At 41.7% G+C, this 14,848-nt stretch overlaps 1 protein-coding gene across 1 annotated transcript in view; it reads right to left on the reverse strand.

The window, feature by feature from the left end:
- WDR75 (WD repeat domain 75) overlaps nt 1-14,589 on the reverse strand; it is a 16,346-nt gene extending 1,757 nt beyond the window's left edge. Inside the window, exons 1-19 of the mRNA XM_027904656.1 lie at nt 14,492-14,589; nt 14,207-14,336; nt 13,355-13,420; nt 12,623-12,716; nt 11,906-12,030; nt 11,495-11,565; nt 10,845-10,961; nt 10,200-10,288; nt 9,240-9,398; nt 8,844-8,903; nt 8,639-8,754; nt 7,982-8,154; nt 7,022-7,185; nt 4,606-4,789; nt 3,100-3,194; nt 2,599-2,694; nt 1,882-2,051; nt 1,241-1,300; nt 36-179 (exon numbers count right to left, since the gene is read on the reverse strand). Coding sequence (XP_027760457.1) covers nt 36-179; nt 1,241-1,300; nt 1,882-2,051; nt 2,599-2,694; nt 3,100-3,194; nt 4,606-4,789; nt 7,022-7,185; nt 7,982-8,154; nt 8,639-8,754; nt 8,844-8,903; nt 9,240-9,398; nt 10,200-10,288; nt 10,845-10,961; nt 11,495-11,565; nt 11,906-12,030; nt 12,623-12,716; nt 13,355-13,420; nt 14,207-14,336; nt 14,492-14,577 — 2,199 coding nt within the window. The 5' untranslated portion in view covers nt 14,578-14,589. The remainder of the gene's footprint in view (nt 1-35; nt 180-1,240; nt 1,301-1,881; nt 2,052-2,598; nt 2,695-3,099; nt 3,195-4,605; nt 4,790-7,021; nt 7,186-7,981; nt 8,155-8,638; nt 8,755-8,843; nt 8,904-9,239; nt 9,399-10,199; nt 10,289-10,844; nt 10,962-11,494; nt 11,566-11,905; nt 12,031-12,622; nt 12,717-13,354; nt 13,421-14,206; nt 14,337-14,491) is intronic.
- Nucleotides 14,590-14,848: the final 259 nt, after the last annotated feature.

Below are 14,848 nucleotides of genomic sequence, written 5' to 3' on the forward strand. Positions count from 1 at the left end.
TGTTTTGTTTGTACACTTACTGTAATTACTCCTACCTCTCTGACAGCAGGTGAAGCTTGTTCATGCTTATTCTGAACAACTAGTTTTCCAAGGTCTACATCCTCTTGTGATTGCTGACGTCTGTGCTTTCCCAACAGCAAACTGAACGGGGTCACAGGGAGACTTTCTTCTACTGCCAGCTTGAGAAATGTAAAAGTTGTAAGCAGAGTTTTAGTGTCACAAATCGAAGTTCCATCCCGTTTAAAGTTACCAGAATTCAGAACCAACCCAGATGACAAAACTCTACACTCAAATTTAACTGAGCTATGTGGCTCTTTGTCAGGCAGCTGGAGACAATCCTACTCAGAGGGTTGCAAAACTCTCCAGAACACCAGATTTTGGTTGGCTGATGGACCCATTAATTTCCAAATATGGAAGTTGGTGCGTGTGCCAGAAAAACTAAGTATGAGTTTCAGATTCCACTTAGGACCAGAAGATTGTTTATACCCCAGCATCATCTGCAGAGAGATTTAATTATTTAACAGGAAGCAAAACATGGCACCTTCCCTTTTTGGCACTTTCCTAGATCAATATTCCCTAATCTGAGCACTAAATTACTCCCCCACCCTCCAAAGAAACTCACTGCTTTTGCCCACACTACCACTGGATTTTCTATCAGAAAGATACTACTTTCTACTTTGATCTATTTTACCTAACCAATCAAATTAATCAAGTGCTGCTGGTTTAGTCTGTTCAGTGAGTGTGACACACTCCTTCAACATGAATTCAAAAAAACCCCAATTTCCCGGTCTACTTCTCCACAGAAGTACATTTTGGAATTCTTTCTCACTGATAAGTCACAATTGACTTGACAATTGTTCATCCTCATCAGAAAGCACAGTGGAGGCCACACTAAAGGTTCCATGTGTAACCAAGAAAGGGAAAGAGCTTATTCAAACATTTTGCTTCATTTGTGTAATCTGAATCCTTTAGAGATGTATCTTTTTGTTATTATTCAGGGGAAATGGAAAAAGGAGGGAGTAGCTTACTGATACTTTTTCAAAAAGATTTTTACAAACAGCGATTCTGTCAAAAAATAAGCAAGTACAGATCACTCCCCTCACAGGTAAGTGCCTATGACTCCAGCTAAGGATCTGGTGTGCATTTTCATGATAGAAGGGAATGCAAGTATGACAAAGTGAACCCCATCAGAATTTTGAACTGGTCTGTACAGCTCTGTCAGAACTCCCACGAGAGGTACCTGTTTGCTCGACGCTGTAAGCCTTTCTTCCAGAGGCTTTGTGCTAAGTGTCATCAGCTCCTAAAATACAGAAGGATGCAGCACAGTTAGCACGGGTGAAACCGTTTCCCACATTGCCATACCTTGCCTACAGAAGCTTCCAACTGGCCCAAAAGTTTCTATCAGTCAAGTGGAAGAGACAAACACATCCCTTCCTCTTTATTTTGAAAGAAACTGAAAGGAAGCAAGAATGGACCTAGAGGTTCTATAGACTTTTTGGGGAAACAAACAAACAGACACCCTAGACCCACTCAGAAACTACAGGGAAAACTGAGTACCATATGGAACATTTGTATAATCAGCAATAACATTTACAGCTTCTAGGTGATTAAGTTAAAGAGCATAAGCAATGTTCCCAATTTATCTAGTTTCTCATATCAGTGAGGCAGCATAAGTTATCAGAAGTAGCAAACTAGTAAATAATTTTGAGCTTGGGCTGTTTTGGCAGTTGAAAGCTTTTAATAAAGAACAAAGCATGGTTGACACTGAATTGAAATCACAAAAAAAAAAAAAAACACTTAACAGCACAACTCTGAATTTGTATCAATCCACACTTAAAATACTTTTTCCCCAGGAACCACCTGCTAATCACTATTTCTTACTTGTGTATCTGTAAGAAAAAGTAGCTGGGATCTTCTCAGCCAAAGGTGTTTTTCTGAGCCAGTTGTTTCAGGTTCATCTCTTGGAACAAATGCAGCAAGGAGGATCTTTTCTTTACAAAGGTTTCTCTGGATGTAGATCGGCCGTGGCTCACTTGGTTTAAACACAAACACTGAAAAACCAAGAACATCTCTTTAACTCATGAAATTCTGACCTTCCTACAGCCACAGCCAGCAAGGGCTGGACAGGATTGCCTCCAAGCAGTAGTTTGCAGGAATAGAACTGGATAACCTTAGGCATAGTGGAAGGCACCTTTCACAGCACTCCAATCCAGACAACATACTTGGAAATCAATGTAGGACAGTAGCTTTAGGAAGAGTTACCTTAATTTACAGTCAGACCTCTAAAACACAGCTGTGTATTTCAACAGCAGTTTTGCATTTACAAGAGAGGGTCAGACCCTTACCCAGAAAACCTGATTAATCCTGAGCTCTATCCTGTACCAAAAACTAACTGCTGGAAGAAAAGATGAGCAGCCAGCGTGCTTTACTCGATGGCTGCCGCCAGACATGGCTCAGTATCCAGAGCTGCAAGCACAGACTCAGATCCACCTTACAGCTTTCACGGTCTGAATTCCAAGAAAACCTTTTCCAGAAATTGTGCTTCCCCGGTTTTAAATTCTGCTGACTGTTACTTGTCAAAGAAGCCTCTGTACTCACAGCTGGACTCTTTGGAGAGCCACGAGACCGCAGCGATATGTTCCGAAAGGGGATCGGGCTGCAGAACCACGATGTTGAGGTGGGCACTCCACTCCACTGAAAGGCAAGCACAGCACGAGGCAGAGGTGAAAAGGAGCCATTCAGTTCTACCTCGGCACTCTGCCCAACAGAAGGTGTAACAGGAAACGACACACAGGGCCCTAACCACTGGAAAGAGGCATGCAGCTTCCCTTATTCCCTGGTGAATGAAAGTACACAAAGACCACCAGCTTCTACACAAAGGTAAGAAGTACCACCCTATTGCTGGGTTATCAACATCTAACTTAGAATTTACTCTACACATGCACACAGAGCATATGCACACTGGACAGGAGGCTATCCTGACTGAAGTATGAAAATAACATTTCCACAGGGCGTTCTGTAGTATGTCAAACTAGAATTAAGGTTTCACAGTAATTTGAAGTATTAAGTTACTCTCGCACACATTCAAGCTGATCTTACATGCACAAGTGAGCAGGTTCCAGCAACACAGAAAGCCATAATCAGTGGCACCAATAAGGTACTTGGAACATGTTAGTCTCCCAAAGCAGATGTTCCTACAGAAGTAAAAAGTCAAAACAAGTTAGTGACCTTCAGAGTTCATCTTTGTTTCTCTACGTACCAAAGATTCACCATTCACAAAAAACATTCAGCTAAGATTTAGTTCTGATACCTAAATCAAGCTTGCTTTTTGCTTTCACCTCTAAGTGGCACAAAACTTCACATACAACCATCAGGTAGGTCTGGGAGATTCAGAAGTGTGCATAAATCTAAAGGGATTGCATGTTTCTACAGCATTATGATTTAAAGGACGGATTTTAAGCTTTAAGTAAATTAAAAACCCATATGTAAGTGTTCACACTGAGACTGGAAAATAACTTGCATATTTGAAGAACCCTTAAGTATTGCTATAAGAACTAGAAAGAGAGGAGCAGTCAAAAAAAAGCTGTTATTATAAGCTGCTCCACCTGAAGAAAGCATATGATTTGTTTCCACTTAGTTTAATTTCTCAGTCTCTTGCTTGAGAATACTAAAACAGCCCTTTTGGTTTCTAATGATAAAACATTTTCAAAAAAAGAAAAGCTTGTAAGGGAAAGAATTTGTATATTAAAGCATAGCCCTTTGAAATTATGCATTTAATGCAGTAACTTCATATATTCCTAGAGGAATTTATTTCCTTTTACTATAACACATAGTAAAGGCTGTAAGAGGAGCAGCTGACTGGGAAAAACCTGCCACCCTACCAAGCTCACATGCCTCCCATGGTTTTCCTGCACACCACTTTTAGAATCATGTTTTTCAGTTTCTTATCTCAGGGCACCCATATCAACAAAACAGACTTCACAGCACAAAAGAAAAGCTTAGAAACATACACACAAAACCATGAAAGCGAGAAATCTCTGTATCCTTCTACGATTCTTTGTGTCAGTCTTTAAAAAAAACACGGTGACCACGCAATAATGGTGTATTTTACCACGAGGGCACACAGCTGAGCAAGCCAGGATAGCCTCCCAGGCAAACCCGGATCTCCCAACAGAGGTTAGAGAGGATTAAGATATGTATTTCATAACAGAGATGATGTCATGATTTACTGATATAATTTCTGTTTGTATGTGTGCGTGCATGAATACAGAACAAAGTTCTTGTATTTATACTTCTTCAGTGCTTTGATTCATCCCTACACTAATGGGGGAAAAAAGAAGGGCTATCAACACACTGCTGTGTGCCCAATGGTACATATTTAAGTATGGCATAAGCAAGTAAGATGAAGAAACTGAAAAGCTTGATCTTGTTTTTAACAGGAAGTTACCAACCACCTAAAAGCCATTTTAGAGTCTTTTCTATATATGAATTTAAGACTTAAATTCAATGTTTTTATGAATATACATAAAGTCTTTGACTACTGTGAATTGATTCTTTCTTTTCTGAGAGTTCAAGCAAGACATAAAAGAGCAATGAAAAACATACCTTATATTTCCAGGTGGATGGCAAAACGTACACTTAAGATCCCAGGTGACAGAATCCCAAACAGTGACAGTTTCTTCAAAGCTAACAGCAAGCAGAGAGCCATCCTCTGAGAAGCAGCAGTTAGTAGCTTGGTAGTTGTGGTAGCTGCCTACAAAGTCACAGCTCCAGCTCACACTTTGCTGTGCTGCATTGAATGAACAAGCCAGTTAATTCAAGTCTGTACACGAAAAAGGAATTCAAGTATTACTGTTGCAAAATAGGCTCAAGAGCAAGGCAGTTTTGTCTCAGAAGGTTTATGTTTTGGAAGAGCACAAAGAACCTGTCCTGTTCTAGTATGAGAAACATCTGGTAGGGTTTTCATTTGTCCTCAGTTTTGCATTTGAGCAGAGAATCCTGAGCCTTACACAGTACAATATCCATGCTCACTCTGCCAACTCTGTTAACTGTGCTCTTGAATAGCAGATCTTAGATAAAATCAGTACTCAAGTAGATCCAGCATTTATTGTTCTCAAACATACTGTTCTTTTAAAACTCTAGCAAGAACACGAACTTGAAATTTGAACACAGGTTGTATTTGAGTACAACAAAGCTCATGGTTCATTACAGAAGATTTGAGGACTACCAAGTGACCCATCAGTGTGCTTCCTTGTGCTGGTTAACCTGCATTCCTTTGGGATACCTTTCCCACTGTTGAAAACTGCCATAAAATAAACTGAAGCAAAGTGATGTACTCACCACATTAACAAACATTTCCCAGTATAAAATAATTCACACAGCATGCTTTTGAAACACAAGAGTAGGATGAGGAAAGAAAGGAAAAGCAGCTCACCCTATGCTAAGCAATCCTTTATATAATGGCCACAAGTTGATGATTAAAAGACCTGCCTGTAAAAGAGCCACAAACTATTCACTACTTCAAACTGCATGGCACCATCTAGAGGCACAGCGAGAGATCTGCTGCGATTAAAAACATCCCAGCGTGTACTCAGTTTATGAGCTCATTAGTTTACCAGTATTTGCTGCACAGAAGCTGCAGCACGTTGAGCCTTTCTCCCTGGGCATTCCTACCTTGTCCCCCCTGGGCAAAGACACCACAGGAGTCAGCACTAATTTGTATTTTTACATAGGCCATGGAACAGAACTCTGTAGTCAATAAGAAACAAACACACAAAAACACCCCAGATGAGGCCAGTCAGTAGATACAAAATTATTTTGTGGAAGGAAAACAAACCCCATTAGGTTTCATCTCCAGCCCACACTATATTCAGGATCAGAGTAGCCGCTCATTAAGTTGAATATAATTTAGGCTCAGAATAATTTACAAAAAAAAAAAAAAAAAAAAAAAAAAAAAAAAAAAAAAAAAAAAAAAAAAAAAAAAAAAAAAAAAAAAAAAAAAAAAAAAAAAAAAAAAAAAAAAGCAAACCCAAGCACTTCCAGATACCATTGAGGGAGTTGCTATTAAATGAACACAGGCTTTTATCCTTCTCATCAGCTGAGGAGCAAAGAGCTCTGACAGAGAAAGTCAATTTGGCAAAGGAAGGTTGCCAAATGGAAACCTCAGTGATTCAAAAGTACTTTTGAACATGTTCTCACCTGCCCATTAAAAGACAAACAGGTTACTAAACCATAAGCAGTTCAGCATGACCACTGTTACAGCTCTTTGGGAACATGAAAAGACAAGGCACCCAAGTGGCAGGGAAGCTGCAGTTCATTTAAGTGTGGCTGGCACCATAATAACACTCAAGTAAAAGGAAATTACTAAGTGGAAATCTTTTGTATTTCACGTGCAAAGGCACAGAGGGCAATACAGATCCAGAGGTGTTCTGTTTGCAACAACTGAACATCAGCATCAGCAAGTGAAATTTGCTTACCTAAAGTGCTTAGGAAGTGGATCCTAAATACCTATTCTAGGATGTTTAACTGTCTAAAAGGAAGAAAGGATGTTCAAAAAATGAACTCTGAAGTGGTGGAACTGCAGAACGGCAAAGTGCTATTATTTTAACACATTCCTGCATCCTGCTCCCTTGAGCAGAAGTCTCAAAAAAAAAAAAAAAATCCATTTTCCCAGCATGGAAAAATTGTTACCACAAACAATCCTTTAAACAATCAGCACAGGCTGCCATTCCTTTCTGCAGCAGGCTCAGCAAGGTCTTTGCTATTTCAGGAACCTCCATATCAATCTATAATACTGCAAAACTGTGACAGAACTTCATCCCAGGCTGCTCATGAGAATACAACACTTCATGCAGCAGCAGAAGCAGATCAGTGCACAGGACTGAGCAGATGAAGGGAGGGTCACAATTTCTATAAGCATGACCTCAGTGATCCTTGTAGGCCCCTTCCAGCTCAGGATGTTCTCAGGATTCTACGTTACAAGGTGGCAAATAAGGGTATGTTATGTTTTGACCATACTTGCCTTCTGGATCAGTGTCTTCTACCATCACCCAGACTTTAAACACACAGTCTCTGCCAGTCGTCACCAGTATCAGGGAGTCATCTTCCAGTTCACCCATGTCACGAAAGCACATGTCTGTGATGTGGTTGTCATGGGGTGTATTTATTCTTGTATTCAGCTTAAAGCTACAGGAAAAGAAAACAGAAGCTTAGTCATTCTCTTTCATTTGGAACTTGGGGAAGATTTCAGCTTAGAGTTGATTCTGGAATGGGCAGGGAGATGAGGGATAAAAGAAGTTTGGTCTAACTAAGACAGCTAGATGGTATCACATTTCCAGATCAGATTTCCCTCATCAATTACATATAGCAAGAGAGATTGTAGCTCAGCGACTATCACTAGGTAAGTATCTCTCAAATATTCAGCCTGAACTCTGGGCAATCTTTCCAGTACTTAGAAAATCAGTCACATAGTTGATCTGTGTAGTAGCTTTCTTTTGCTTTGTTTCTTCTTTAGGAAAATAACAATTTATAGTCAAAATGTACTTTTATAAATAAGAAAATTAGGGTAAGTCTATTAAGCAGATGCATATGTTAGCTAAAGAAAAAAAACCACAATAAATGTACTCTAGAAGGGCTAATCAATGAATGATGGATTAGACAGAGATCAGAAAACTGAACAAGCTATAGAACTATTCTGTCATGTGTATGATTTTTAATACCAAGGAAATAAGTGAATTTAAGTCCCATGGTTATAATAGCCTGTCTGATTACTCTAAGTAAAATAGATTCAGAGCATGTCCAATCTGCATTTACTTCAATTCTGTGTGCTGTTGCAAATGCTTCTAGTGTGCATGGTAAACTTCCTACAGTCTGCCCTAGAATTTTCTTAGTTGACCTGGAAGAACTCTGCCTTCGCAAGACCACGTCTGAGCAGGTAGTTGTGTGACTCTGACACCCAGAAAGCCAGCTCTGTTATTGTTACCTTTGTGTTTCTTCCTCATAGAACCACAGCTTGAGCTCTAACTCGGGGTCTGTCACTTCTTCTCTCTCTTCCACCGTGGCCAGCCACGTGCCCCGGGCGCTGAACGCGACCTTCACCAGGTCAGATTGCTTCAGACCTGCCTCGTGGATGTACTGGCGCTGCACGATGTCCAGCTGCAAAACGAGGCCAACATTAGACTTCAAAATTCAAGTGTAGCTCTAAGAGATACCATCCACAAAACCACGGAGAAAGGATGCTCTGAAAGCAATAATCAGACCTGACTGGGCTGTGGCATAAAAAAAACCCCAAACAATCAATATGTAGGGAAAGCATCATTAGGGCAATGTGCATTCCACAGCCATCCCATGAGTAGGAAAGAAGAAGAGAAGATGATTTAGAGGGATTTTACCTAGAAATTGGACATTTAACAGGAGCAGCACACTGCTCTGAAGTACTTTTTCGACTATCAACATTTAGCTATGCTTAACAGGTAAAAAGTTTGCAATAAAGCCAAGAACATCTCAGCTTGGAATCCAGCCTTGCCATATAGCTGCTGGGGTTTTTTTCCCTTTTTTTTCCATATTAAGTCTTCAAACAAATTCTGATGCACCAGTTCCTTGACTAAATAAAGTTTTGGTACAAGCTCATTCAACTTACACTGAACAGCTGTTGGTCACTTTGGAGGCAATAGAACTGCAAGTGGCCAGGCTCTCCATTCATGACCAGAGCTTTGGTTCTAGGATCAACCACCAGGCCAGTCTTGACATCCCTACCTGGAAACAAAAATCAGGTGACAAATGACCAAAGGTGGTAAGTGACACATTCCATCCTCTAAAGGGAAGATAAGTTTTATTGAACTTACTTTTGATTAGCCCTTGAATACTTCTGGAAAACCTTAGGTTGCTGTTGATTATTGTAATTCCTGAAAGAGAAACCACACCAAGTCTTGCTAAAGGCTTTTGCAATGTAACCCCATCTCACAGCGGGGAAGGGACCACAACCAATGGTCGATGTATTTTTTCCCAATTGTATCTTTTCCCAATTTATGACACCCCTACATCAAGGTGGAAAGTCAAGTTACAGCAGTCACCAGGCAAACTCACAGAGCTGATGAAAGAGAAAACAAATCACTTTAAGCATCTGTCCTTTCAGATCAGCGTTGAAATTTTATGCAGTATCTGGTTAATTAACATGGAACCAACAAAATAAAGCTCATACAGATCTGCATGAGGTCATACTCAAGTTTGGCTGGGCTTACTGTTGTCCGTGTGCAAGGTGCAGCAGAGCGCGCCGTCAGATGACATGGAGATGTACTCAATGGGAGACCCCAAACGAGGCAGGAAGTCCTTCTGGCACGATGATTCGTTGTGCCACTGCACTAGAACTGATTCAACTCCACCACTCAGCAACCTGGTTCCTTTTCCAGAAATCAAAATGCAGTTACAGGCTGTGCTTAAAACCAAAAATTCAGTAGCACGCATCTTTACAATGGCAGACAAACGTAAGTGTCTCAAAACCTTTTAAAACTGTCACATACAAAGCAAATATATTGAGCCTGGGCCACACACGGAGATATGATTCTTATTATCTCATGTTAAATTGCTAGAGAAACCTGGATTAAGCAAGAAGAATCTGTGCCTACAGTAAAATTCAAACAATGCTTTGGGAGTAGCAGATCCCCTTACTTTCTGAATCAGCTGAGTATTTGTGTTAGAATACAGCTGAATTGTTCTCTTTCATTGACAAGTACTTTGCACTAAGAAGTATCTTGAGAATAGTTCAGATCACACAATTCAGATAAAAGTGAAGTATTTCTGACACTAGGTTTGAGTTCAACCAGACCAGCTTGTTTAATTAGTATTACTGATGAAAAGGAGAGGGAATGAGAGCAGAGGTAGGGGAGAAGAGGTAAGAGGAGAGGTTAGATTTTACATTCTACCACAGAAGGTAGATATTTGACATTATGAATGCCAATCAAAATTACATCAAAAAAAGTAACAACTGCTTCCATTTTTATTTTAGATCCTTACTGGATATACTTAAAAAATCTAAAAATTAGTTTGTTGTAAGTGGGCAAACTCAAAGTTGTATTGATTCTTCCCTCCCTGCTGCAACTCTTTGACTTTGAAAGGTGTTTTTTGTTTGTTTCATGGAGGTTTGCTTCTGGTGGGGGGTTTTTTTGTTGCTTTGTCTTGTTTTTTACTTTTCTTTTACTCACCCTCCATAGAAAAAGCCAGATCCATGACAATATCATGATGCCAGTGCAGTGTGGAATATGTGTATTCTTTCTTGTGGTGGAAATTTCTCCTGTGTGGGGAGGAACAGAACAGTTTTTTACTCACAAAATCTAAAACAGAACAAAGGAAAAGAAATGCTGAATTAAATCAAGTATATCATCCTCTCCTCTAACTTCCAGACTACAGCTTCTTGAGTGCTCAGGTGATGCTGAGGGAAAGAACCACACTAGAAGGTTTTCAGCACCCTCCTGGCCATCCATACCTCGCAGTTTACATGTACTGAGCAACTCACTCCTGGAAGCAACTTGGCCAGTGTGTTTTTAACGATGTAGTTCCACTGGTGTGCTCTCCCTAGGACTCTGCTTGCCCATAGAGTGTTATTTCTGCTGTTCACACATTACTTTTTTCACGTTAAGTTTAGATTTGTGGAGCACAGCTCAACAGGAGTATTTTTCCCTTTGACATTGCACTGAAGCTGTCCCTTGCACTCAGTGTCAATACTGCAGGGACACTGCTCATTCTTTGTTCATTAAGACTTCCAAAAATGGCAGCACTAAGGACAAATCAAACTGCTTTGCTCAGGTTTGATTTCTTTGGTCAGAGCAGTTGAATCAAAATGCACGTACCAGAGGCGAATCTTGCCGTCAGCGTGGCCAGTTGCAATGCAATCCTCTTTAGGGTGGCACGCTACGCAGCTGAACTGATTGTCTCCACCTTTTGTCTTCACTGAATGTAAAGAAAACCTTCAAGAGATAAGGAAGTACCTTTAATTATACAAGTTGGGTTGGTTTTTTCGAAACAAACCTTCAAAAGGATCACGTAGCGCACATAAAAAATACTTCTGATTAGCAAAATGAAACATCTCCAAGTTGTTAAGGTTGCATGCACCCTCAACAAAATAGTGACACTTATTTTTCTCTTTATTTCATTATTCTTTGCCTTCAATCAAGCTGAAAAATTTTTTGCTTCTTTCTCTCTCTCTCCTCTACTCCTCTTTCCTCCCCATGCCCAAACTATGTTGCTTGTTTCAATTCAGCATCAGCCTAAGTATTCACCTGAAAAAAATAGATCCCTGAGCTACAAAGGTAAGGTGCCACTGCCACGCTCACTGCCTGCCTCTGTGGGAAGCTTCTTGTATAGTGACCACAGTCCCTACAGCATAAAACCAAATGGCTGCTGACAAACACGAAATCATGTGTGCACACATCACCAGTTAATAAACACTTATGATATACTGGGCTGAATCAATACTTGACGTCTTTATTCTCCTTCTTACCTGTTCAACAGTTTCCGTTTAAAGAAATAAACTTGGAGATTAACCTCTTTCACTGATACCACATATTCACCCTGTTAAGAGTAAAACAATTTGGGATATACAGATTATGTTTTTACATATGAAAGAGCTAAAAAAACAAAACAAAAAAAAAATAAATAAAATCACATTTCACTACAAAGTGCTTAACACTGGAGACAACACGTGAGCTGACGTTAAGTACAGACTTTCGTGTGATAACTGTTTGTTTCCTTTTTCTAGTAAGATAAAATAAAGCACAGGCCTTGCACAGATTCATTTACTTTTGGTTTTGTGCTTGTGTGAAGGCATAAACAGCATAGAGTTTGAGACAAAAAAAAAAAACCCCAACCAACCAACACCCCACAGAAGAAAAAAACTGAGAGGTGAATATACTTCTCTTCCGAACGCAATCTGCTTCGGTGATGCCCCCACACCGTCCAGAACCACTGAGAGCTCCTTGGCTTCCAAGTCTTGGCCTGCTCCTTTGCTCAGCTTCACTGAGACCAGCTGGAATGTATCTGGCCAAAGAAAAAAGTCTCCTTGTTTCAAACAGTAGTATTGAGGAACAAGGACTTGACAGTGGGTGCAACTGTAAGCAGAAACCAAGCCAAGTTGCACAGTATTTGCTCTTGCTCTGAAGCAGCAGTATATCACGGTATGGAGTAAGGCTAAGCCACGTTTATTTCACACAAAATCCTATTAAAAAATATCTAGGCATGCTGTTAAATAGAAACAGTCTGTTTATGTTAACACTGCTAAAAGTGGAAGAGTCATCTCAGGTACTCCTACTCAACTTAAGTAGTGTACCCTGTACCTTCGTAAGCACTGCCCAAAGATTTACTGCATCTACGAGATCACATCCATGCAGTAGATGCTTCACAAGTGAAGATAAGCACTCTTCTAGACAAATACTGAAATAATACATGTCACAGAATGAAAACAGAAAACAGGCACGACATGCAGGACTACAGACATCTGCCACGGGATTTAAGAAATATTTCCACGACGAACACATTAAAGCACATTCCCGCAGAATAGCATTCCCTGATGTGACAGCAGCACAGACACAGAATGACTGAGATGACAAGGATGGTGTTAACTGGACTGTACCTCGTTCACCCTTCTTTGGAATTACAACAAACACTGAGTCCTCGGCACTGGCAAGGGTGTACAGTGCCAGAAGTTCGCATCCTACAGTGAAAGTCTGAAGAAAAACAAAAGAGGAGGTCAACAATTACTGTATGCTTTTCAACAGTGGATAACACTAAGCTTTTAGAATAAGGAAAGCATCTGTGCTTTAAATATCTCTTCATGTAATAATTAAAATTCTTGAGTCAAAGACAAATACAAATATATTTATTCTACTAAGGATTAATACAAATGTGAAAACAGTACTAGTAAAATATGAGACATCGGATTTACTGAAAAACCCAAAGACACCTTACCCCTAACACAAATCAGAAGGCCCAACTCTAAGGAAGTGCCTCTGTTTAGCAGAAAACAGGATCCAGAGGACAGTTGGCAGCCCACCTTTTCAACCCATTATATCAATTCTGACTGACATATCCCAAACTGCAGCACATTCCCCAGGAGCTACACTGGGCTCCAAACTGCAGCAAGGAGCAAAGTCAGTGTGTCATTACATCCCGCAAAAGAACCTGCATCATCATCACACATCAACTGCCACATTTTGTCACTGCCATAGGTGTTTTTCAGGCTGTGTTAAAGGCAGAACAATTTATCTCAGACTGATTTGTGCCCACCTGTAGTAATAGCAGCATTCTACAATCAGTGAGTCAAGAATAATTTTGACATGTGTTCAACAGGAATAACTCAACATACTTTAATGGGAATCCCATCCATGAAGTCCCAAAGCTTAATGGTGCCATCAAGAGAGGAAGAATAGAGCTGAGGGGAAAAAAAAATAAATATATGAGCCAAAGCAATATTTCAAAGTCAGCTTTTACATAAAATCACAACTTAAAAATTGGAAGGCTGATCATTGGAACTGTGATTCCAGGTAACTGGATCATCAAAAACACAGGGCACAGACCAGCTCTGTGCTACCTTCAAAGAATGTGCAATAGAAGTGCAGCATTCTAGTTTAAAATGTACACTGTCATGAAGTGTGACTACACAGACACCCATTATGGGAACATCTATTAACACTTGCATCAGATTTTTCACAGCTAATATGCAGATCAGTCCCTCTTGGTAAATAACTGCTGTTTATATATAGATACAAAAAAAAAAATTAAGTAAACTGAGAGCCAGAGCAGAGAAGGCAGGCTGGGGACAGCAAGAGCCACTGGGCAAATTAAAGGGATTTACTCAACTCTGCATTTGTACCAACAGATAGAGAGAGGGAAACACCAGCCACAGTAAGTGTTGCTGATCTTCTCACATGCTTCCTGTACCCCTCAATCATCAAAGAACCGGAAATCTTGCTGACATTTCCCTTTTGCTGTCATTTCATTCAACCAGTGCAATCCACATGGCGTTTCACGTTGTTATTTGTAGATAACAGATACATTTACCGTTCTTATTATTTCAGAGTTAATATCTCAGAGCAGCATTAACTCAGCGATGCTCCAATCTCTCCCAGCTCGTTCCCAAACTCCAGCCAGCAGCGGGACAGTCCCCGAGGAGGGCCGGGGGCACCCCCATCCCCACCCAGACCTTCCCCTCGCAAACCTGCATGTGGTTGTGCGGGTTCAGCTGGATGCCCGTGACCAGGTCGGCGTGGCCGCCCATGAGCCGCAGGATCTCCTCGGTGGTCACACTGTACACCTTCACGAAGTCCCCGGAGGCGCAGAGCAGGTACCTGCGGGGGGAAAACCGCGTTACCGCGGGCACAGCGGCCCGGGCGCCCCGCGGGGGGCCGCAGGCCGCGGGGGACACCGACGGGCAGAGCTCGGGAGCCCATCCCCCCCACCTCGCCCCCCGGGTTCGGAGCCCCCGTCCCCCCATCCCGCTCGCCTGGAGTCGGCGGAGAACACGGCCCTGGCTCCGCGCAGGGCGCCGCCCCCGCACCGCACCACGCGCAGCGCGCCCGCCGACACCATCTTGTCCCGCCGCGCCCGCCCCGCGCGGCGCCGCCGCTCATTGGCTGCCCGGCCGGCGCGCGCGCCCCCTCACGGCACCGCGGGGCGGGTCCCCTCGGGAGGGAGCGCCGGGACCAATGGCCGGTCACTCTTTCTGCGAATAAATTCTTCCCAGTGTCCAGCCTAAACCTCCCCGGCGCAGCCTGACGCTGTGTGCTCTCGTCCTGTCGCTGGTCTCCTGGCAGAAGAGCCCGACCCCTCCACCCGGCTACAACCTCCTTCCAGGAGAGGA

The sequence above is a fragment of the Empidonax traillii genome, unplaced genomic scaffold, assembly GCF_003031625.1.
Source record: "Empidonax traillii isolate 1590-97213 ecotype Southwest subspecies unplaced genomic scaffold, ASM303162v1 scaffold1072:size191264, whole genome shotgun sequence".
Lineage (NCBI taxonomy): Eukaryota > Metazoa > Chordata > Aves > Passeriformes > Tyrannidae > Empidonax > Empidonax traillii.